This window comes from Acromyrmex echinatior, chromosome 1 (genome assembly GCF_024713525.1).
Source record: "Acromyrmex echinatior isolate Ae372 chromosome 1, ASM2471352v2, whole genome shotgun sequence".
Lineage (NCBI taxonomy): Eukaryota > Metazoa > Arthropoda > Insecta > Hymenoptera > Formicidae > Acromyrmex > Acromyrmex echinatior.
In genome coordinates, this window is record NC_141852.1 from 3,172,707 (window position 1) to 3,197,512 (window position 24,806).

A 24,806-nucleotide genomic window follows, 5' to 3' on the forward strand; every position below is an offset into this window, starting at 1 on the left:
TGATTTTCATACTACCAATAATAAAAGTTTTTTTCTAATGAGAAGGAGTATTTTTTTACTTGTTTTATCGATGGTGAGCTGAATAATTTTGTATTATCTTTTAGAAAATTTAACTATTGTTGGCATATAAATCAAAATAAGTCAAATTGAAAGTTTGGAACAAATTTTTTATTATTGCAGTAAATGTTTAAAATATTTGACATGTTGATCTAAACATGCCTGTAGTCTTTGTGAAAAATTTGTTTGGACTTTTTCTAACTCTTGAATTGTTATTTCTTTCATGTTTTCCGAAGTGGTAGGACGTTGAAAATAAGCTAGTTTCTTCACTCTTCCCCAAAGATAATAGTCCAAACATATTAAATCCGGATGATCTCGCAGGGAATAATGCAGGACCACCTCTACCAATCCATTTTTTGTTTGAGAACATTTTGTTGAACTTTTGCCTCGTATTTATATCGAAGTAGGGTGGTGCACTATTTAACTAAAGCCGCATTATTCGAGCCCTATCTCTCAACAGAATATTTTCTACTAAATTTGAAAAATCATTTCTAAAAAAACGAACAAATCTCTCGATTGTTAGAGATTTCTCAAAAAAAGATTGTCCAAATTAACCAAACCAATAATTCCTGTCCAAACATTAATACTCCATCGGTGTTGATGATCCATCGTAGGTCTCATCCAATGTAGGTCGATTTCGCTCCAGTAATGCAAATTGTGCCTATTAATAATTTATCACTCTTAAAATTGCTTCATTTGACCACAATAAAAGTCGAAAAAAATTAGGATCTTCTTGTAATTTATTTTGAGCTCATGCACAGAACTGGATCCTTATACTAAAATCATTCTGCGACAGTTCTTAGAGTATCGATATGTGATATGAATGGAATTTATTTTTCCTGAATATACGTGATACTGAAGATTATCTAATATTTCTATCGCGGGCAATATTTTTTATAGAAACATGTATATTTGCAATAATTGCAGCCAATACATCAATAGACACGTTTTCATTTGTAACAACATTTTGCTTTTGTTGTATTGACTAAGCCTTAATTCTTCTAGTAATAGGCATTCGATTTGCCAAACATGTAAAAACTCCTTTTACGAAATGACAACAGTTTGGAAACCATGCAGCATACAAATCAACCGCTTGCGTAGCATTTTGTCTCACTATCATTAACATATCAAAAGTTTCTTCGTTAGAATATAACAATTTTATGCAGAGAAGGTGGATTTCGAAATGCGATGTTAACAATCTAAACTAATGGCGTTAGTATTAGAAGTATTAGGCTGAAGATGACTCAAAGATGAATTGAAACGTTCCAATTTTTATGTGGTCTTATATTGACCTATATTATTGATATCATGTGTATTTATAACCAGCGGTTGATTAGAACTTTTGTTTTATATTTATGTGATCGTCTCGGAACAAACGTGAGAAATCGAGTTATAATCCAACATTAATGAATATATAATATCCAACATCAGTTTCAAAGCTCACGAAATCCTAAAGTCATACAATTGACAAATATTGTGCAAGAAATTGAATAGATTTTTTCAGAAAATTCATCAAAAATTAAAATTAAAATTAAAAATTAAACCATTATGAATTGTTAACAATAAGTCTTCTCAGTTTAACGGTCTGATTTATTTTGGCTCCTAACAATAGTTGAATTTTCGAGAAGATACTCTAATGAAAAGTTATCATGCTCATTGAGCACCATCGATAGAATGAGTAAAAAATATCCCTTTCCATTAAAAAAAAATTGTATTCGTGATGAAAATCAAGGATATTTAAGATTACTCAAGATCATCAAAGTATGTCCTCCTACTTATTCTATAATTTTTATAATAGGTATCTATCCCCTACCTCTTCCATTTTTGAGAAAAATCTTGGTGAACTTTTTATCAGATTCATCCTGTACGAGATCTGATAAAAAAGTAAGCGAATTTTTTGAATTATTCGACAACGGAGTATCCTAGCGACGTGCGGTTTGCAGCTCTACAATCATTATAATCTTCCGAGTAATTGGTTTTTTTAAAATTGTTTACATCTCGTTTAATTTCAGAGTTATTGTTATTTGAGTTGAACATGTTTTAGTGTTCGTGGCAATTTTCGCCTCGTGGCGATTTTGTAATTTTTGCCTCAAGGTCAAACAACAACCATCAGTCATACTATGATGGTATTTTGAAAAGATTATGCGAAAAAATTCGCAAAAAGAGATGACCACAGTCGTGGTGAGACAATTCATGGTTCCTTCACTATGACAATGCGTCTGCCTATTCAGCCAGTTTGTCAATTCGCAAGTTTTGTGTCAAAAATCAGATAACTGTCCTCCTCCAGCCTCTCCAGACCTTGCTTCCTTTTTCTTGTTTTCAAAATTAAAATCAATTCCCAAAATAAAAATTCAGTTTGAAGTAACAATTGTAGTGCTACAAACTGCATGTCGTTAGAACGCTCTGTTGCCGAGTAATTCAAAAAAGTTCGTTTATTTTTTTATCAGATCTGGTATATCTTGGCCAATATTCAGCCAATTATGGCTTCACTCAGATTTTTTTAAATTTTAGATAAAGAAATATTTTGTTGTTGATCGATGAGTATAGCAAATGGATGGAGGCTTATTGAATCATGTTATCAACAAATGCAGAAGATGCTGTTATAAGTAAATGAGACGAATATTTCAGTAGAATAGATCCTCCGGCTGTGTTAATCACGGATAATGGTCCACTGTATTAATCAATATATGTATATTGATTAAAGAATTTTGTAAGAAACTAGACGCCTATATATTTCCCATCTTATACGTCTTATGCAAACAGGTTAATGATATAATAAAAAATGCTGCTGATAAGATCTTTGGCGTCATCAGGTGAATGACTATAGCATTACTTTAAGTAGAGAGATGTATGTAAGTAGTATAACTAAAAAGACACCGGTTGAAATTATTTTCTCATTATGATGAAGTTGGCGGAACTAAACCCTGTATTAAATCGAATAATGGAATACGATAAAACACTGAGGATTTCGGAAAATAAGATTTTTGAGATAAATGAAGAAGTGCTGGTGCTGAATTTAATACTTGTATCTAAAGAGATCAGATGAATTCTTATCAGGATAACGCTGAGCTCAATCATGTATCCCATCAAATTGTTAAATAGAAATTTGGAATCAATAGTATCAAAAAGAATGAATTAAACATATCATCCAGAATCAATAGAGTTATCGGTTAGGAAGGAAGATGCGATTGTTATCGATTCTAGCAGATCTAAGGGAACTCGTCCGCTCGAGCGTTGGGATTATTAGTTTGTAAGTTTGTAAAGTCATATGGCTCTTACTTATGTTAGTATAAGCACAGCGTTCCGTTGCTATTGTAAGCTCATATAATGATTGTATGTTTTTTATTATTTATTTGAGTTTTTGTTCAATATTAAGAGGATCCTAAAGCTGTCTATATTACTGACTAAATCATATAATTTTTGTATAACAAATACTTTTTTTCTCTTTCACAGATTCGAAAATCCTTTTCCAAGATTAAAGTATACGCATTAATACTTGTTTATGAAGTGGAGTTTATGTCGAGAACGTCTAAAAATTTCGAAATATATTATTTACCATTTCTTATATTTTTTATATATAATTTTTATCATTTCTTAGTATAACATGGCGTCTCAAGCTACCAAGTCGTGACAACATTTACTTGATACGAAAGTTTTGCAACCTATATTTACGAAATAGTAATCCACAAATACGTAGTTTGCCACAAACAAATAAAGTTAAGTTCTTAGAATTAGACTTAGACGCTTTATCGTGACGAATTTGTTATACGAAAATTGACACGAACATGCGACTACGTGTATCATAGGCACAGTATATACAGTAGCGTAATTCTTCTAATTTTATGTTGTCCAAAATGAAGTGCGCATGCGCGAAATAAGTAAGTTGCCTAATAACGCCATCTAAACTTCTATCTCACTTCTTTCTTTTTCCAGTCTCTCTTTCAGGGCTATTTAAATGTTTGAGTAGCTGAAATACGGATCAGAGAAAGAGACAGAAGAAAAAAAAATCATGATTAGTTTAGTTTAATTAGTTTAATTTAGTTTATTGTGAAGCTTTATAAGGAAGACTACATATTAACAGAGTAATAGACATAAAATATGATACAATAGACTATAACAGACATAACATAAAATAAAATACAGTACAATAGTAGCTTGCAAATGGTTAGGCATCAGCAAAATTGCTATTACAAAGCCCACCAGCAACAAAATCGGAAATAAGACAACAATGTAATGAGAAGTGAACTATTAACTGAAATCATACACTTACACATACATTTCACACACATACACACATACATACCTGTAAACACACCAATTTCAGTCTCGCTTAAATACTGATATATATATATATATATATATATATATATATATATATAGGTCCATATTCAGAACGCGCTTACAGCAATATTAGCGCGCTAACATACTATAATTTACGTTATGTATACTATAGAATTTCAGAGATAAAAGCGCCTTCAGGCCACTACTTAAATGTAATAAAACTAAAAGAAATAGATTTATAATTGTAATGCATTGCAAAATAAAAAAAAACAAAAATAAGAAAATAAAAAATTATATAAATGGTACATGATGCAAATATTATATTATAGTGTAAAAATATTTTAATTAACGACTGCAGCATACGATGCTTATTTTCCTATCAGATTGCCTGCATTTTAGTAAATTATTAGAATTGCACCATATAGAACGCAGATTTCTAGTTAAAACGAAAGCATATATGTATTAGGTTGGTGCATATGAAATGTCGGATTTTTAAGTGAATATATAAAACTGCATATCTTTTTTCAAAAGCTGTTTATTTAATCAAAATATGCTCCATTTGTTTCAATACACTTTTCCCAACGAGATTTTAATGCATAGATGCCTGTCTTAAAGAAATTCTGATCTTTAGAATCAATAAATTCTGATATGGAATTTTTCAGTCTTCATTTTCTATTTTCATTTTCATACTGTTTAACCCGTAAAAACTGTTCTAAATGTTTAAAAAAATGAAAGTCGGTTGGCGAAAGATCCGGTGAATTAGCTGGGTGCTGCAAAATTTTATATTTTAATTCATTTAATTTCGCAATTATTTTGTACGACGTATGCGGCCGAGCGTTGTCATGGAGAAGTATTGGGCCATGCCGATTAACAAGTGATGGGCGTATAATTTTCAATTTTTCATGCATTTCATCAATGTACTGGCAGTACTTTTCGGCTGTAATTGTCTCCCCAGTTCGAAGGAATGAGTAATAAATTACTCCAGTCACATTCCACCAAACTGTTATTAAAATTTTCCGTGGATGAAGTGATTGTCTTGGAGTATGAGCACAAGCCTCATTCCTATCAAGCCATCGAGCATACCTTTTCCTATTGTCGTAAAGAACTCATTTTTCATCACAAGTAATAATCCGATGGAAAAATGGCTCTTGATGAAATCGGGTAATGATGAGCATACGTTCAATCTATCCAGCTTATTTCGCTCGGTTAGTTCGTGCGGTACCCATTTATCCATTTTTTTCACCTTGTCAATTTCAGAAAGGTGTCGCAATATCGTTATATGGTCAACTTTCATTCTGGTAGCAAGTTCCCTTGTCGATACAGTTGGATTCGTTTCCACCAATGCTTTCAGAGCATCATTTTTCACAGACGTTTTGGGTCTTCCACGCGGTTCATTTTGTAGGGAAAAATTACCGGACCGAAATTTTTCAAACCAATACTGCACTTTTCGATCGTTAACAGTATTCTCACCAAATGCCTGATTTATATTGCGTGCAGCTTTTGCAGCATTATTATTAAGTTTATACTCATATAAAAAAATTATATGAATATCGGTTGAATTCATATCCTTACGAAATTCAAACAAATAACAAAATGGAACACTTTTGAGAAAATCTTCTTTGTTGAAATGTGACTCTGGCAATGGACAATACGACTATAAACGAGATTATGCCAAAAACAAAAGCATAACGAAAACAGGGAGACAAACGTTCATATGTAAAGAAAATCCGACATTTCATATGCACCAACCTAATGTGCGTGCGTGCGTGCGTGCGTGCGCGCGTGTGTGTGTGTGTGTGTATGTGTACTTTGATGCACAAACAACCTAGAGAGGAGAGGGGGGGGAGGAAAGGAGGAGAAGGAGGAAGGGGGGAGAGGGAGGGATAGAGGAGGGGAGAATGAGGAGGGAGCGAGAGAGTGAAGATGGAGGGAGGGAGGGAGGAAGGGGAAGGGAGAGAGAGAGGAGGGAGAACGGAAAAACAAAGAGCAATTGAGAAAGAAATTCAGATGGCGTTAGTAGGGACTTATTCATTTCGCGCGTGCCCACTCCATTTTGGTGACAGAGAGTTGCGCTACTGTATATACTGTGTCATAAGTATGTGAGATATTGGTGTGATAGTATATAAAAACATGTTGATGCGCTGGATAACCAGCGACCTCTGGTGACTTCGTCGAAGTTCTACTTTAGGATACTTTTAAGGAAATACATAAATTAAAAATAGAAATAAATGAAGTGCATTCGATGAAAGAATGGTGAGAGAGAAGATCTGGGGGAGGGGATTTCCGGATAATAAAGCAAAATAGTCATATGACAGTATGTGGCATTTTTCTGTACCAAATATCTTCTCAATAAAGCGAATTATAGTAGAGTACTTTATAAGTCCATTAGAAAGTCTATCTTTGCTACCTCAGGATACAATAATACAAATGACTCTAGGAATAGAAATCTGTTCAGATGTAATAATAATTTTGAATTCTTATTTTATATCTGTGAAGTAATATTAATGAAAGTGAATTAAAATTATATGCAACTTAAAAAAATTTTTCATTATGACATAATTTTAATTATAAAAGATCATAAGGCTTGATAATAATAAATAAAATCAAAATTTTTAAAGGACCAGAGATACAAAACACAAAGAAAATATTGTATATTATAAAATTATAAATATGAAAATACAACAAAACAAACGTTTCTATACCGATCGGGTCATTCTCAATGTTGACAAAAAAATTTTTATAACTATTGAATTATTACAAACGGAAACAATATATAATTTTCATTCAATCATCAAATTATTATTATGTCGCAACAAGTAAAAATAATTCAGTGAATTTAAATTATGTCACAATAAGAATTCTATATTTCCATAATATTCGACATAATTTTAATACATTGAATTATTATTATATTATGACATTTTAATTCAGTAACAATCACAATTTTTTAATTAAAATAATTATTGTTTTAAGTATTTAGCATTAAATTTCTTTTGCCTTATTAAAGCAAAAAAATTCTCTTATCATAAGTATCCCTCTTTCAAAGATGGGCTATTACCTTCCATGTTATCCGGTAAAGTGATATATCGCTCGACATGAAAAGGTTTTATCTTTATGTATAAAAAAATACATAATACAAATACATAATAATACATACATTTTGTTATTTTTATCTAGAAAATAACATACTAAGAGTTTATCAAAATCGAAGGGAATCAGTTCCAATCTTTTTCTTGTAAGTTTGTTTTATACGAAGTATAAATTTTTTATATAAGGAAAATGTAATTAGCATTCGACGCCAGAAATTAATTAATAACTATATAATTTTATAATTTTTGTTTTCTGTGTAAAGTTGTTTAAGGTTGCGTTATTATCTATACTTTAATTCTGGAAGATTTTTAAAAACTCTAACAGTAATACGTACGAGAAATTGGTCTCAAAGTATTGCTTTTTATTCGATTAAATAGCGATTCCAGCATCCTCTTAATGCATGCTTTAACTCTGAAAAAGGATTTTCAAGTCTGTAAAAAAAAAAAGAAAAAAAATTTCAGTATAAAAAATATTGCGTTTAAGCAATATTATTAATAGTTGGTAAAACAGACGACTTTAGGATTTTCTTAAGGTTACTTATTGAGTACGTACAGGGTGTAACAGCGACATACAGGTCAGTATGACGAGTTGCCTATTTGTGCAGGCGCGTTTGTTTAAAACTGCGTAAGCTTAATCACTGAGACGGTATAATCACTCGTATATCTTTTTCGCATATAAAGTTTGTATCGTCCGAAGTTTTGATACATTTATGATAAATTTCCGCAGCAATTCATTAAAACAGAAGTTGAAGAGATGATATAGATTATAAAATAAATTTTATTAAGAAAATCTTAGGTGTTATATCTTCTTTGTTACACAAAAAGCTCTATCATAAATGATCTAATTAAGTACAATAAAGATATCTTTATTGACATTATCTTTATTGTACTTAACTGGATCTTTGATTGAGAGTTTAGATTACAGTATTTTATATAAATTACCAATATCATAAAATACTCGTAATTAAAGAATTCTCAAATCGTTTGATACAAGTCTGACAAACTGGATTCTCGATCTCAACCGAGGAATTTGACAAATCTATTTTATCGATGAACATGATTAATCTACTGTTGACTGAAGTATCGAAATGTTCCTATCTTATTTTCATCTGGCGGGATATTTATTGACGTTCGAATTTTTTTTTATATTTATATATATTTTTTTATATTCTTTTATATATTTTTTTGTACTATGACACTTCAACATTTATGGTTTTTAAATTTTCATTATATCCATTATTCTTTATTCATTAATTTAAGATTGTATCTCTGCATTGTAGCACTCAAGAAGGCTTTGTAAGCCAAAATGTTTGTTAATTATATTAATTTTAAGTTAATTTAATTGTAGCTCGAAATAAGCCATGACATTGTGTTAATTTTTAATATAAATTATAATTATATTACTTAAATTATATAAACTTTTCGACAATGAAAGTCTTGAAATAATCTTTGAGTTGTCTCTTAAACAAATGCCTAAGATTATGCTTTATAATTCTATGGACCTTCATGTGGCTCAGTTGTAAGTCATGTGCAACACTTCTAGTGCTCGTATGCGGATTAGCAATAACTACTTCTCTTAAAGCATTAATTATCCTCTCTTCTCGTTGAGATACATGCCGTGGTCGTGTTGAAACGTGCAATATCCCATATTAACATTTTCTATTATATAATATTTGAAAAAAGCCATGCCCTGGTTGACGCTTATCAGGAAAACGTTCGACATAGAGGGCTGCAGCTTGTCAGCATTCGCCATAAAGCAACATATTTACTAACTTGATTACTGTAATGAACACGCTTCATCATCAGATATCAAAAACGTATTTGTTTATAAACTGTTACCATGATATAATTAGAAAAATAAAGCATTGCGCATGATGGGAATGGGGATAAATGAATTTCGATCAATCAGATGTGAGCCGCATGAATGACCTGATTGGAAATTCACCCATCCCCATTCCTATCATGCGCAATGCTTCATCTTTCTGATTACATCAAGTTTACGAGACACTACCACGCAGTAGAAACGATTTGATAAGAAAAATAAAAGATATAGTTGAAAAAATAACCTATTATGTTATCCAAAATGCGAGGAAGCATTATGCGGAGAATTGCGTTATGTGCGAAAGAAAATGGAGGATATTTCGAACATCTTTTATAATCTTCTATAAAAACGATTATAATAAATATATGATTGTTTATTAATGTTATATATCAATATTATGTATAAACAGTATAGAGGATTGTTCGTCTTTGATTTTCATATTTTTATCGTGATTATTTGCAAATTGTTATGTAGCAAGACTACGTATAAAATTAATTATTAAATTAATTATTAATTAATAAATTAACATACCAAAATAAATATTGTAAGATTCGTTAACGATTATTTCTGTCATCATTAAAATTTACAATGGATCAAATTCGTTGATTGACTATTTAAATTTGCATATATGTGCTAACTGCTGACTTTCGTACTGTGCATAAACATTTTGAGCAAAATATAATTTAAGTAATATAATTATAACATATAATTTATATTCTAATTTAGTTTATAATTAATTATGATAGAGCTTTTCTCGACAACAAAGAAGATATAACACTTAAGATTTTCTTAATAAAATTCATTTTATAACCTATATTATTTCTTCAACTTCTGTTTTAATGAATTGCTACAGAAATTTGTATCAAAACTTCGGACGCTACAAACTTTATACGCGAAAAAGACATGCGAATGATTATATCGTCTCAGTGATTAAGCTTACGCAGTTGTAAACAAACGTGCGCGCTTGTACGAATAGGCAACCCGTCATACTGACCTGTATGTCGTGTTATATATATATATATATATATATACAGGGTGGGGCATCTGAAATTAATCATTGAAATATGTCGAAAATTAAACTCATTAGATAAAAATATTTTAGACAGAATTTGAAAAGGATCAAATAATAATAAATTTAATTTTGAAAATTAATTAATTTCTCACAATTATGAGATTCATGGCCATTTTAAAAAATATATTACTTTATAATGTTTTACATAGTATAATTTCTCTAATTATTTTGTATACAGTATGTTCCTTAAATAGCGGACACTAATTATATAGAGCTAATCCTGGTCTAAAAATTGAGTCGAAATGTCCTTTTTTTTCTATAGTGTTTTATGAAGCAGTTATTATGGAAAGCTAATCCAATGGGCGCCGTTTTTTAAACAGACGCAGATCCGTGAGCCGTGCGCCTAGTAGTGTGTATGTGAGCGTTCCACCGCGTTGCTATGCTGCTAATTTCGCCGTTATCGCACAATATTCTAACGTATCATAATAATGCAAAAAATTTTTCGCGTTAAAAATCACATTTTTTCTGTCAAAAGCATTTTCTTTCAGGAAAATTTCAACAAGGAATATGACAGTTCTTGTCAAAACGTAGCAAATTATAGCTTACATAGAAAATATAATCTTTTTGCTTACAAATTGTTTAAAAAATCTTTCTTTGTAAATTCAAAATAAATTCAAAATAAGTCTCTTTTTAGAATACAAATATTACTTTTTTATTTATATTTTTTAATTAATTTTCTCATAAAAAATGTTCTCCGTATAACTATTATATTTATTACAGATAATTTGATATTACTTAAAAATTTTATTTTTTAAAAAGTTCTGTTTTGACGAGAGTTCTCCTACCTCTTGTTGAAATTTTCCTGAAAGAAAATGATAGAATTTTTGATAGAAGGAATAAGAGTTTTAAAAAATTTTTTGCATTATTATGAAGCGTGAGAGATATTTTATACTTTATATATAGATATATAGAGATATTTTATTTTACAAGATACTTTATTCACACTTTGATATGAAATATAAAATATCTCTTGTAAACACCACTATTTACTTTTTAATAGCTTAATTAATACCCTTCAGGCACAGAATAAAGAGATTTATTAAATGACAACTGTACCTTAGTACTCTTTTATGCACAGAATAATGAGATAAATGATAAAACAAAAAAACATATTTGCTTTTCAAAAAAGTTACGTAATTTTCAATCGATACATATCTTGTTTCAAAAGCAACTATGTGTATTTTTTTTATATCAATTGGTTTGTTATTCTATGTATCAAAGTATTAATCTACAGTTATTAAAAAATCTACAGTTATTAAAAAATGAATAGTTACAAAATATTTTATATTTCATGTTAAAATGTACCAGAAGATATAAAGTATCTCGTAAACTATTGATTTTTTAATATCTCTACCTTAATAATTCATATACAGAATAATTAGAGATCATATTATACAAAACAATCATACAATTCCATTTATAGAAAAATGCTAACTTTCATATAATCATGAAAAATTTATTTCTTTGAAAATTAATTTTACCATTATTTTTCTTCTTTTAAGAGAAAGAATTGTACAATTATTTAAAACATTTTTGCTCTACACTCTTAATCCTGTACCGCTTAGTACCGCTTAGTACATCAAATTCGAAGCAATAAAGTTTTAAAGCGAGAATGACATTTCGAGTTATACATTATAATAGGAAGTATTTGCCGAGAAAAATATCTCTTCCCAACGATTCGCGCGTGCGATGAGATTGAATTGTGCGAAAAACTCTCGTAAGAGTGCACCTCCGTCGTAAGTATCTGTACGGATTCATATGTTATCAACTGATAGAGGGAGCTTTGCAACAAGCGACATTAAAGTCACTTGTGCAAGGAAAGATTCAGTACCAACTTCACGACGCGAAATAGGTCAGTATTTATAGTCGATTCTTACATTTAAGTCTGTCTTAAATACAGTTTTAAGTCATAAGTCAATCCAAGGATTGTATTAATATCTTAAAACATTATTTAAGACAATTTTCAATAAACACGAACTATGAATACCGTCCCATGTTTCACAGTTGGTAACCCTTCCTCACTATTGACGACGAAGAGTAAAAATAGGCATGGTTTGGCCGAATTGCACACGTCCTTCCATCGTGAATGCAGCATAATTTAAATATGGTGAATCGAAAAATAAAGAAAAACTTTCAATTTATTTATCAATAATTAAATTATTTTATTACAATGTATAAAATACATAGATTGTAAAAACATAAAGCAGTTATTTAACTAGAATGCATTTCCATTGTTTTGCTACTAAAAAGTTTTTGTTGCAGATGTTCTTTTAGACAATTATCAAATCAAGTAATGAAAAATGTTTTATCTTTTTCTATACTATAAATTTTGAACGGTTTATTAAAAAATACAAAATAGCCTCATAAATAATATCACAATTTCGCGATCCAAATCGTAATCTTTTTGTGCCCCTTATGAATGCCATTTTATTTCTAATTAGAACATTGACTGGACTTCTATTTCTAGGATCTCTAGGTCAGAAAGGTGATCGTTCTTTTTTTCTCTTCACAATGAGAATGCCTAACTTTAATATAGTACTTATGGTTCTTATAATTTATGTTATATTTCAATATCCGCTGATTTTTGGTTATACAAAGTTAAGAGTATACGGGTTCAGTTTTCGACATATAACGGTAATGTGTTTTAAGATCATCAACTTGCACGCATGCGCGCGAGCACGCGCGCACGCACGCACGCACGCACGCGCGCGCGCGCGCGCGCGCACACGCACACACACACACACACACACACACATTTACATAATAATTCCCAAATAGAACAAAAGCATTGAGAAACCGTTTTTCTCCGTAATATTAAGTAATTATACGGTATCCGTACAGGAAACATTAAAAATAACGATTAAAACCATTCCAAGAATGGATCTGGACATGGAGGAAACCCGCGAAACGCATAATCTTTAGATATTAAAACCACTATATAAAGTTTTACCAATTTGGTAATTGGTACAGTTTGACTCTCCACAGCTCAAAAATCAATAAAATTAGGCTCATTCTGCGTTTTTGTATAAAATAAAAGAAAAATTTGCTCTGACTCACGAATCAAGATATTAATTATTAAAGTTGACGACTATTCAGGAATTATTAGAAAATCTATCACATCCATAAAAAAGATCCTTCTCTATTCTTGCTATGTGTGAAAAGTTGTAAGAATGTTTCCTACACGGACACTTGTAACCGTTACTCAATGTTACGGGAAAATGTTTTTTTTTTCAGCCGTTTCTCAACGCTTTTATTCTACTTGGGTTTTTTTGTGAAGTTCTTAGCTTATCCGTGATCCATCTGCCTGTTAACAGCCACCTTCTTCGAGTAAATATGTAATTTTTTAAAATTAAAAATAATTATTTTGTCTTCACATTATCTAGCTAAAACTTTTTCTGAACACGTTTAGAAGCATCATCTGTATTATATAGCAAAGGCACATATAATGGTTGAAAACGGATGGATAAACAGATGAATGGCCTTTCTTGCTAAATGCATAGTATGGTCTATCTAGCAAGCTAGTTGTTGCTGTTAGTTCGTCTGTCTATCTGGTGATGTTTTGTCTGTTAATCTGTTCTTTTGTCTTTGTTTAATAACCCCGTTATATTCATCAATTCACGTAACATATTCGACGGTACAATTTCAACGCGGCTCGGCGATCAAAAGAAAAGTTTTATAATTTTTAGGTTTGATATTGTAGTATAATATTAATATATTCAAAATTAAATTAATATGTGGAATTAAAATTTAGAATTAATCAGAATGGATTTAATTATAGATCAAATATAAAATTATATAAAGACTCTTGTTATCAAATAAAAATAAATCTAAATAAAGGGCATATAAGAGTCAAAAATCAATAAAACTTGAATAAAAAACATATAACTATAATAATACAGATTCTCGATTCATTCTTCTAAAAATCTTGATGGAATAACATATAAAATATCTCAGCATAATAAAATATCTCGATAATATAAGCAAACAATAATTACATAAGTTAATGATTTCCGATGAATTGTACGTTGACAGACAAAAATTTTCCTAATCAGCTAATCGACTGAATGTTAAAATTTCAATGAATCTGTGAATAATATGAGAAATTATCGCTACGTCGATGATATATGTACTGCGGTTTCCTATTACTAAGATAGAACTTATTTTAGATTGTTTTAATTCCTTCCATCCGAGATTACAACATACAATAGAAATCGGAGATAATTAACTTTGAATTTTTTAGATATTATCATCAAAAAGAATGATGATTTTTTGGTCTGATTGATATCATAAACAAAGTTATTCTAGCAGATATCTTAATTATTTCTCTAATCACCCGACATTGCAAAAAAGAGGCACTATTATAGGATTGATGGATAGGGTTTTGATATTGTCGGATGCAAAATATCACATAAATAATCTAAAATCGGTAATAATGATTCTGCTCGAGAACGACTATCCACTAGATTTTATTTTTGGTATGATTAATGATAGGATTCAATACCATTTAAAGAAGAAAAAAATAGACTTACAGGAATCTAACATTGATAATTCAATGGAATGAACAGGTTTATGGTACGTATACCATTCGTACCATCAATCACGGAAAAATTTAATAGATTCAATAGTAAGGACACAAAAGTTTCTTGCAGCATAAATAAATTTAAAAAATTTATTAAAGCTCAAAAAGATCCGTATCCACAATTTAATAAAAATAATATAGTATATCAAATCAATTGTAGAGATTGTGATGCGTCATATGTTAGTCAAACAGGAAGACAACTTAAGATGAGCATTACAGAACATCGTAACGATATAAATTGGAAAACTTCCAATCTTTCGGTAATAACCGAACATACTATAATTCAAACATGAATTTGATTAATGAATAATATTTTAATTATGGATGAAGAACAGTAAACGTTTAATTTTTGAAATGATTAATATTAAAAAATTAATATTAAAAAACAAAAAAATAGTTTAACTTTATAGACGGATACTATAGGTTTTTATAAGTCATATTCAATAATAAACATATGACTTTGCATCACCGGTATTGCGTGAATTTTGTGAGTCTTTGTTTAGTCGTCGCTTGTCTTTTGTAACGTTCACATGTGTTAATCTGATCATCTCATTTGTTAAATTATGCGATTGACTTTTTTTACATTAAAAAATGTTATTGGCTATCACTGGACACATGTTTTAACATTCATATTTTGTGACTTCTCCGATGAGTTTTTTATTTCGATTGACATTTATATAAATTAGTTTGGATTGTTCTCAATTTTCTCATATTATTCACAAATTCATTGAAATTTTAATTCAGTCGATCAGTTGATTGGGAACAATTTCTGTCTGTCAATGTACAATCTATTGGAGATCGTTAACTTAACTTATCTTTATTTGATATTATTGTTTCACTCGTCTACTGCGGATTGCGACTGCTATTATAATAAATCTGAAGATAGCTCGATCAAGAAGCCGAAACATGCAATTATTGTTTGCTTAGAGATCATCAAGATATTTTATTATTCTGAAATATTTTATATGTTATACCATCAAGATTTTTAAAGGAATGATATCAAGAATCTGTATTATTATAATTATATATTTTTATTTGAGTTTTATTGATTTTTGACTCTCATATGCCTTTTATTTAGATTTATTTTTATTTAATTATAGATGAAATAACGTTATATATCGTGAACCTTAATTGATAATGTAGAAGTAAACGACATGGACGGTGATAAAGTTTAATGATCAGATCTCTTACTTTCTTTAAAAGTTTTTTTAAAAACGGTATTTTACATTACATAACATTTATATTAATTGTATCTAATACGAAATATAAAAATTGAAAAATAATGCACTGGAATTAGTGCCTTTAATTTAATAATTTCTATTTTACATTAATATTTAATAATAAAAACTTCCTTTCAGATATAAATTTTATTCTATTATCTTTAATGTTACGAATTTACAAGTGACCTATTTTATTGTTGGTTGTCAATTACATTTCCGAGTCTGAAATAGATATGACAACGATCGATCGAGCCGCGATCAAGACTGCTTTTTAAACGTGCACATAATTCCATTTTTCACATACTCAATATTATTTTTATATTACTCACTATCACATGGTCAATGCTCTAAGTATGTCGTATGCTGTATGGATTAACTGTATTGACTTACCTGATTGATCAACATTCAATTCGCGTGGAATATATTGATTAAAAGTTTATGCCCTTTCCGTATGATACTATCTACATTATTATTGTTGTGATGTTGGTGTTGTTTAATATATCTATATATAATCTAATTATTGTATTGATGTTGATGTTGTTGTTAATTTGATGTTTTTGATGTTGTTTAGTCGTTGTTTGTTTAATGTTTGCACTATATTGTTGCACCTGGTGTGTCCATTTACACACACATATGTACATGTATATACTTTTATCATGTATTATGTGTACACGTATTATTTATGCCGTGCACAAAATAAATTATTTGCGCCATCAAAAAATATATATAACTACACAATATATACTAACACACACACACACACACACACACACACACACACACACACATACACACACACTTACATACACACATATACGCACACACTTGTGTGTGTTTGTGCGTATGTATGAGTGTACATCATGTAAGAATATAAGGCATTTCGCTTCCAAGATGCGCAGTGTTGACCAATCAGAAAGTTATAGCAAATACAAAAGCAATATGGTTGCTCCTATGATCTACGACAGATTGAGTTAAGTTATATGTTGCCACAATACCATATCGTGCAGATCGCGCTACATTTGAGAATAAATTTTGATTGGCTACTTTGAATTCGACTATCATCATGCGCAACGATTCTGTAAGCGCAAAATATTCCTAGAATGTGTATGAATATTATTAAAAAAAATTAAAATTATATTATTATGATATTTCAAGAATATTATACAATATTTTTTAATATTTTGGAAATATTCTGTAGATATTACATGTTCATTCTACATAATATCCTTGATATTACGCTTTTAATAGTCTCTGAAATATTAAAATATTAATATTTATTTTTATATAAGTGTAATTTAAATTCACAATAAAACGAAAAGATATTATCGGTCTATGTTGCATTTTAATGCTTAAATAATATTTCGGTGTGATTTTGTATACATATCCAGTTCTACAACTGCGCGTCAAAATCATTTTCTTTAAACGTAATCTTAAAATGAATTGAGGTAACAGTTTTACAAATGAAAGTAAATGTTATTATAATACTTTTTAATGTTCATACAATATTAGAGTAAAATTAAATAATATTACTTTTAATAATAATCATATAATATTATCTCAGGAGTGGACACATAACCATCCATTAATATTTCAGAAATATTATTTAATATTATATAATTTTAATATAAGTATTATTGAAACATATTATATTTAATATTTTAAAAATGTGCTTAAAATATTATTGAATAATATTATGCGCTTAGGATGAAACGCTTTATATTCTTACATCATGTGTGTGTGTGTGTGTGTGTGTGTGTGTGTGTGTGTGTGTGTGTATGTGTGTGTGTGTGTGTGTGTGTGTTGTGTATATAATTTACATGTATATAAAAGAATTATTGAAATATGGCATTAAAATCTTATCTCTTATTGTATATAATAAATTAATAGCACATGATTGTTGTAATGCGATTAAGAGATCTAATTGATGACTTAATATTTAGTTTTTAAATAAGACTTGTATATATTATTTTACATAAAATATGACGGTATCGATAGCGTCTCGATACAAAGCGTCGCGACGGGAATAAAGCCATAACTAATAATTGTAAATATCGTTTATGCAATATATTTTGTCTACATTATATTACACATGTATTTTCATAAACGTATATTTCATCCATTCGGTCTCACGCTTGGAATGCATCATCTAATGCATATGTATATGTGTATGTATGTATGTCATAAATATATATATATATATATTTGTGTCAGTATTCCAGGATTATCGTACTTTCTTTCATCTATAAATTCTTCAACTGAATCTCTGAATTTCTAAAATTTAAAGAAAATTTAATATATTTAATTGTTAAGTCGATCAATGTGAGAATTGTATAAGTTTCCTCTAATTTAATTCAAAATATTCTAAATGTTTAGAGTTAAAAATAGCATTAATAAGTACTGTTCGTAAAATTTTTCCATAAAAGTTATTCGAAGAATCTGTGATTGAAAGAAATTGCGACAGTTTCGGAATAAAATTTTTATTGATGACAAGCATCAGAATTTGATCTGTATGCGTCATTAAAACCACCCTCCTAACAAACTCATGGTAACATCGACTTTTTTATCCTTATTTAACTATCTATGTATCTATCTATTTATGTATTTAAGTGTGTATTAATTACAAAATTGGGCTATGATTATAGAGCCATTGAAAGAAAAAAAAGGAAAGATTTAATTTATTATTTTTACTTTTATTAGCTCAATGATATCTACAATTTTTTCTGTCTCTATGTATGTATAACTTATATGCAATTTATGTTAATTTCGTGAATCGATATGATAATTGTTTGCAGTTTATCAAGATAAAAAGGTTAATATGCTTGCATTAAGTATAATTAATTATTTGAACACAAATAATTTGTGCAAACATTATTACCAATTGCTTAATTACGTATTAACATCAATAAAAATAATATTTTTAAAAACAATAAACGCGATAATATTTTAGATAAAATAAATTTGCATCAAATAAATTTGAACGATTTATAAACAAAATAATTTTGTGTTTTGGGGATAGATAAAGATTAATGGCTCGTAATTAAAAAGAAAATATTATTTTACTCGTATCAGAAAAGTAATCGAATATTTTATACGTCATTTTAAAATAAGATGTAATTAAATTGCGGTAATGTAAATGTTTCATCTAATTTTGATTAAACAAAGAGACAAAAAAGAGAGAAAGAAATTAAATAAAAAGTTAAGTAAAATAATCTTATTTTCGTGAAGGAAAGAACAAGAGTTAAGTTAAGGGGGTGGTTTATCGTGACATTGATATCATTAATCAGACTAGATGATTATTGGAAAATATGTTTCAGGACTGCATTCGCCTCACGAAGCATTAACTGGTGGTTCCGGTCAAAGCATGCCTGGACTCGCTTACTATCAGCCGGAACATCCTGGATCTACAGGGGTAGTAAAGTATCCTGAGAACGGACATGACACTCTTTCGGACTTTGTGACTTTCGTGTGCCAAGAAGCTGAAAATACCCAGCAATTATCTCAGGTAATACAGGGCGCCTATATAAAATCTGTACTCACTCTCTATATTTCTGAAACGGTTCGAAATTATAAAAAAAATCGCGTAATACATGTTTGATCATTTTGAAAAGCTATTCTATTAAAGAGATTGGGGTTGTCTTCCCCTCAAGGGGTGCCACGGAGGAATTTAACATAAAATTTTAAATGGAATACCCCATATTATAATAAACCATTTGAAAAGGCATAAAAGAAAAAAAATTTTTTGCGCAAACCGAAAATTACAATCATCCGTGTGTTGTTTGAGGCAAGGTTTGAAAAAAATCAATTTAAAAAAAAATCATTTTTCGTTATTTAGAAATAAAAGAACGTTCGATGTGTAAAGATGTTTATCCTTTTAAGTCCTTTCCATTAAAAAGTTCAGATTTTAAGATTTTTGTGTTGAAAAAGAGTAAAAAAACTGTTAAGTTTTAAAAATTACAGTAATATCGGCAATAGTATTATCAAAATGCACCGCATGGAATTGCACGCGTTATCTTATTTTTAGGTTCCTTTTGTTTCTTATTTTGCTTTCTTGATTTTTAATTTTTTCGAATTTTGATTTTTTTCATTTTTGGTTTTCTTTAAAATTAAAGATAAACCTTATTATGACCAGCAGATATATTCTATAACTCTTAATGCAAATTTCGTTACCATTATAACGCCGCTGCCCAGTTTTTCCCAATAGAATTTGCTGTCAGATTTACTTTAATGTTACAAGGACTTGGTTGACGTAAGGTAGTCCTGAATAAGGTATATTTAAGAAGATTCTCAGATTCTCTTTGAGTATGATTAACCTTTATAAGATTAAAATTACCTTATGTTCGGGCTACTCGTGGAGTTGTGTCGCAAATGAAGTGCACTCGAGAAATAATTAGAACTCAGTTTAAACTGTTATTGTGCGTGTATTTTATTTACAAATTCACGCTGACTCGCCTCTTCCGTTGCTTACATTCGTATCTAAAGGCATACCGATCATGCCCATAGGCTTCTATATATACTGTTAGACTGTTAACTTGTTTGAAAAAGTGCCCCCAATTTTGATGAAACATTATACGCATGCGTCGAGAATCACTCCGCGTAACCACGTGATGTATATCTGCACAAGCACGTATCACCACAATTTGACAAGTTAACCAATTTAACAGTATTAACTGTTGAACTCTTTTTCTTCCAAAAGAAATAAAATTTTTCGCTGAGATCACACCACTTTCATAAGGTTATACATTTAGCATGCGAACAGTTGATGCAAAACATAGCCATACTGCATTTCTTTGGGTAATTCGTGACGCATGCGCAGAACTACCATACAATTTCGGGATCATTTCATTTTAAGTTTGTACTAAGAAGTTAGCAGTCTAGCAGTATAAAGGTGATTCAAAATTCCTGTATCTGGAGTACAAGACGTGATACTTTATGCTAAAACAAACAACTTTTTCCTTTAACAAAATTGCGTTCGACAAATAGTTTTTGCAGTAGAGCAGGTTGAAGTTAACGAATAAGAATTCTTGTCTACATGGCGCTCAGGGCCAGCGCGCGTTCCTTATTCGTGTGTATCTTGGCTATTATTCAACAATAACATTTGAAGATTCAAATATGGCTTTATTATAAATTAGTTTATGACATCTTACTGTCTTAAATAATAAATAATAATAATAAAAATTGCTTTTGTTACTTACGTAATAAATGATTAAAAGAATTGTCTCTGATGCCGTCGCACCATTTGAAAATGTAGATACGTATGAATAACAATATGTTTTGCGAGTCGAATGTTCTAATTCTAAATATCGCGCAATTGCGTATGATAAATATTATTAAACTTAAAGAATAGCTTACTGATTAAGCGAATGCATAACTCTCAAATGCTGACGATTTATTTTGAAACAGTGATTAAAAATAAAATAAAATGTTCGAGGTAAGGTATATTAAGCGTTCGTTTTTTATCCTTTACGATAAAAAAAACGATAAAAAAAATCAATCAAAATTATTAATTTTCATGTTAATTTTAATAATACATAAATTAATTAATAACACGTTTATTATATAATACATTTAATAACACATTTAACAGTACATTTTAATAATAATTAAGTTTCAATAATACATTTAGCAGTAAAAATTTTTTCAATGTTAATTACATTTTAAAAGTTAATTGTGTTAATGCTGCCGGCATTAGCATGATCCAAGGTACACCGAGGAGGTTGCATGATCGGACTTGCACCTCGTGTGTGTGTGTGTGTGTGTGTGCTTATGTGTGTATGTGTGTGCTTGTGTGTGTGTGTGTGTGTGTGTGTGTGTGTGTGTGTGTGTGTGTGTGTGTGTGTGTGTGCGTGCGTGCGTGTTTGCGTGCGTGCGTGCGTACGTGCGTGTTGCGCATGCATGCGTATGTATTTGTATTGGTGGTTATTGAAAAAAAGTGCAGATAAGAGTAATTTCAATCAAATTTTCATCAGATTTTTTATCAGATTTTTGAAGTGCAAGTTTGTCATTTGTATACAAACATTTGTTCTGTGAATGAGACTTCGTTGAGTAAGTTGGAGTATTTCCAGCGTAATACTTTCTACAGCACAGTGAAGTTTTCTCTAATTCTTCCAATGTTTCTATAGGATTTTGATAAATAAGTTTTAAATAACCCCAGAGAAAATAATCTAGAGAGTTCAGATCAGGAGATTCTGCTTCATGCGATAGGTCCACCTCTACCAATCCAAGAATTTTGAAATTGTGTATCTAAATAATGCCTAATACGTCTACTGTCGTGAGGTGGTGCTCCATGTTGAAATCAAATATTTTGGCGAATATTCAACGGTAAAACCTCCAAAAGATCTGGCAAATTATCTCATAAAAAATCAGTGTCACTCCTCATTCTGTTTGGAAATACACATGGTTCAATTATTTGATCTCCTATAATTCCGACCCAAATATTTAGCTTTCATCTAACTTGGAAGCTTCTTTCTTTGATTACGAAAGGATTTTCTTCTGCCCAATAATGCAAATTATGTGCGTTAAATAATCCCTCTCGAGTAAACAAAGACTCGTCGGAGAATAAAATTCAGGTACAGAATGTATTATCTCTGTTGTTATGAAGCAATAATCACCGACAAAATTCCAGACGACGTTCAACGTCGTCTTCTCGAAATTGTACTGGTGTAAAATAGTATGAATGCATTCCTTCATCTCTTAAAACGCGCTAAACTTTTGAGTATGATATCTTCATTTGATTAGATATGGAATGAATACTTCTTTTTGGATCTTCTTCGATTTTTAGAATAATTTCTTCCTCTTCACGTCCTTCGTTTACGTCCAGCGATAAATGGTTATGGTTCCTGTTTCGCGTAATCGAATTTCTGCTCTTCTGATGACGTTCTGGGTAACGCCTATACGGATAAATTTCAGCATATCGGCTAGCAGCAACACTAGCTTGATTGCTGCATTGCCCAAGAATGAGGATCATATCGCAATATTCGTCTTTTGAGTACGCGTATCATTGTAATATGCGTTTATGCACTTTCTATAAGTAATGTCTGTTTAGTGTTATCTTAATAACACACATGAATATAGCGAAGAATATAGCACATGATTAGCTTCCGATTGTTACTAAGATCGGAAATTATATTCATGTAGACCCAGATAGGAAAAAAATCATCAGAAGAGCAGAAATTTGATTATGCAAAACAGGAACTGTAACCGTTTATCGCCAAAATGCTGGACGTGAAGTAATTATACGAAGGATTCATGAAGAGGAAGAAATTATATCTAAAAATCGAAGAAGATCCAAGAAGAAGTATTCGTTCCATATCTAATCAAATAAAGATATCATATTCAAAAGTTCAGCGCGTTTTAAAATATGAAGGTATGCATCCATTTTACACCAGTACAACATTTTCGAGAAGGCAACGTTGAACGTTGTCTGAAATTTTGTCGGTGGTTATTGCTTCACAACAATAGAGACAATACATTTTGCACCCGAATTTTATTCTCCGACGAGTCTTTGTTTACTCAAGAGGGACTATTTAACGCACATAATTTGCATTACTGGGAAGAAGAAAATCCCTTCATAATCAGAGAAAGAAGCTTTCAAGTTCAATGGAAGTTAAATATTTGGGCTGGAATTATAGGAGATCAAATAAGTGGACCATGTGTTCCAAACAGAATGAGGAGTGACGATTACACTGATTTTTTACGAAATAATTTGCCAGATCTTTTGGAGGATTTGCCGTTGAATATTCGTCAAAATATTTGATTTCAACATGATGGAGCATCACCTCGATACAGTAGGCGTGTTAGGCGTTATCTAGATACACAATTTCAAAATTCTTGGATAGAGGCAGACCTATCGCATGGCCAGTAAGATCTCCTGATCTGAACTCTCTAGATTATTTTCACTGGGGTTATTTAAAAGAATTTATTTTTATCAAAATCCTATAGAAACATTGGAAGAATTAGAGGAAACAACTTCATTGTGTAGGAAGTATTACGCCGGAAATCCTCCAACTTACTCAACGAAGTCTCATTCACAGAGCAAATGCTTGTATACAAATGGCAGGCTTGCACTTCGAAAATCAGATATAAATTGAAATTACTCTTATCTGCCCTTTTTTTTTCAATAACCACCAATACAAATACATACGCATGCACGCGCAACACGCACGTACGCACGCACGCACGCACACACACACATGAGGTATAAGTCCGACCGTGCAACCTCCTCGATGTACCTTGGATCATGCTAATGCCGGCGGCATTAACACAATTAACAATAAGATAGGAAACAAAACCGTTTATGTTAAATAACGTTACTTTAAAATCCGAAGTACCATTACGGTCTGAGTATTGAGAGTCGAACCCGGATCTCTTCTCTGTCTCTATAGTCTAAAGGTTCAGGACGCTCGCACGTAATGCAAGAGATCCGGGTTCGACTCCCGACCAAGGCAATATTTTTCGCAATAAGTTTATTACAGTTTTTTAAGATTAATTTGGGAAATTTGGGGGGATTATTAATATTTCAGATCAATTGCGTTAATGCCGACAACCATATCGGCACGTAATTATCATTTCTGAAATTAATTCATTTGTTTGAAAATATATATATTAGTTCAACATCTCAATACTCAGACCGTAGTGGCTCTTCGGATTTTAAAGTAATGTTAACACAATTAACTTTTAAAATGTAATT

At 30.4% G+C, this 24,806-nt stretch overlaps 1 protein-coding gene across 9 annotated transcripts in view; it reads left to right on the top strand.

The window, feature by feature from the left end:
* Nucleotides 1-24,806, top strand: part of NfI (Nuclear factor I) — a 380,015-nt gene that overhangs the window by 232,165 nt on the left and 123,044 nt on the right. For all 9 annotated transcript variants that reach the window (XM_087410461.1, XM_087410479.1, XM_087410439.1 and 6 more), the window contains one exon: nucleotides 19,435-19,622. In XM_087410461.1, coding sequence (XP_087266587.1) covers nucleotides 19,435-19,622 — 188 coding nt within the window. The remainder of the gene's footprint in view (nucleotides 1-19,434; nucleotides 19,623-24,806) is intronic.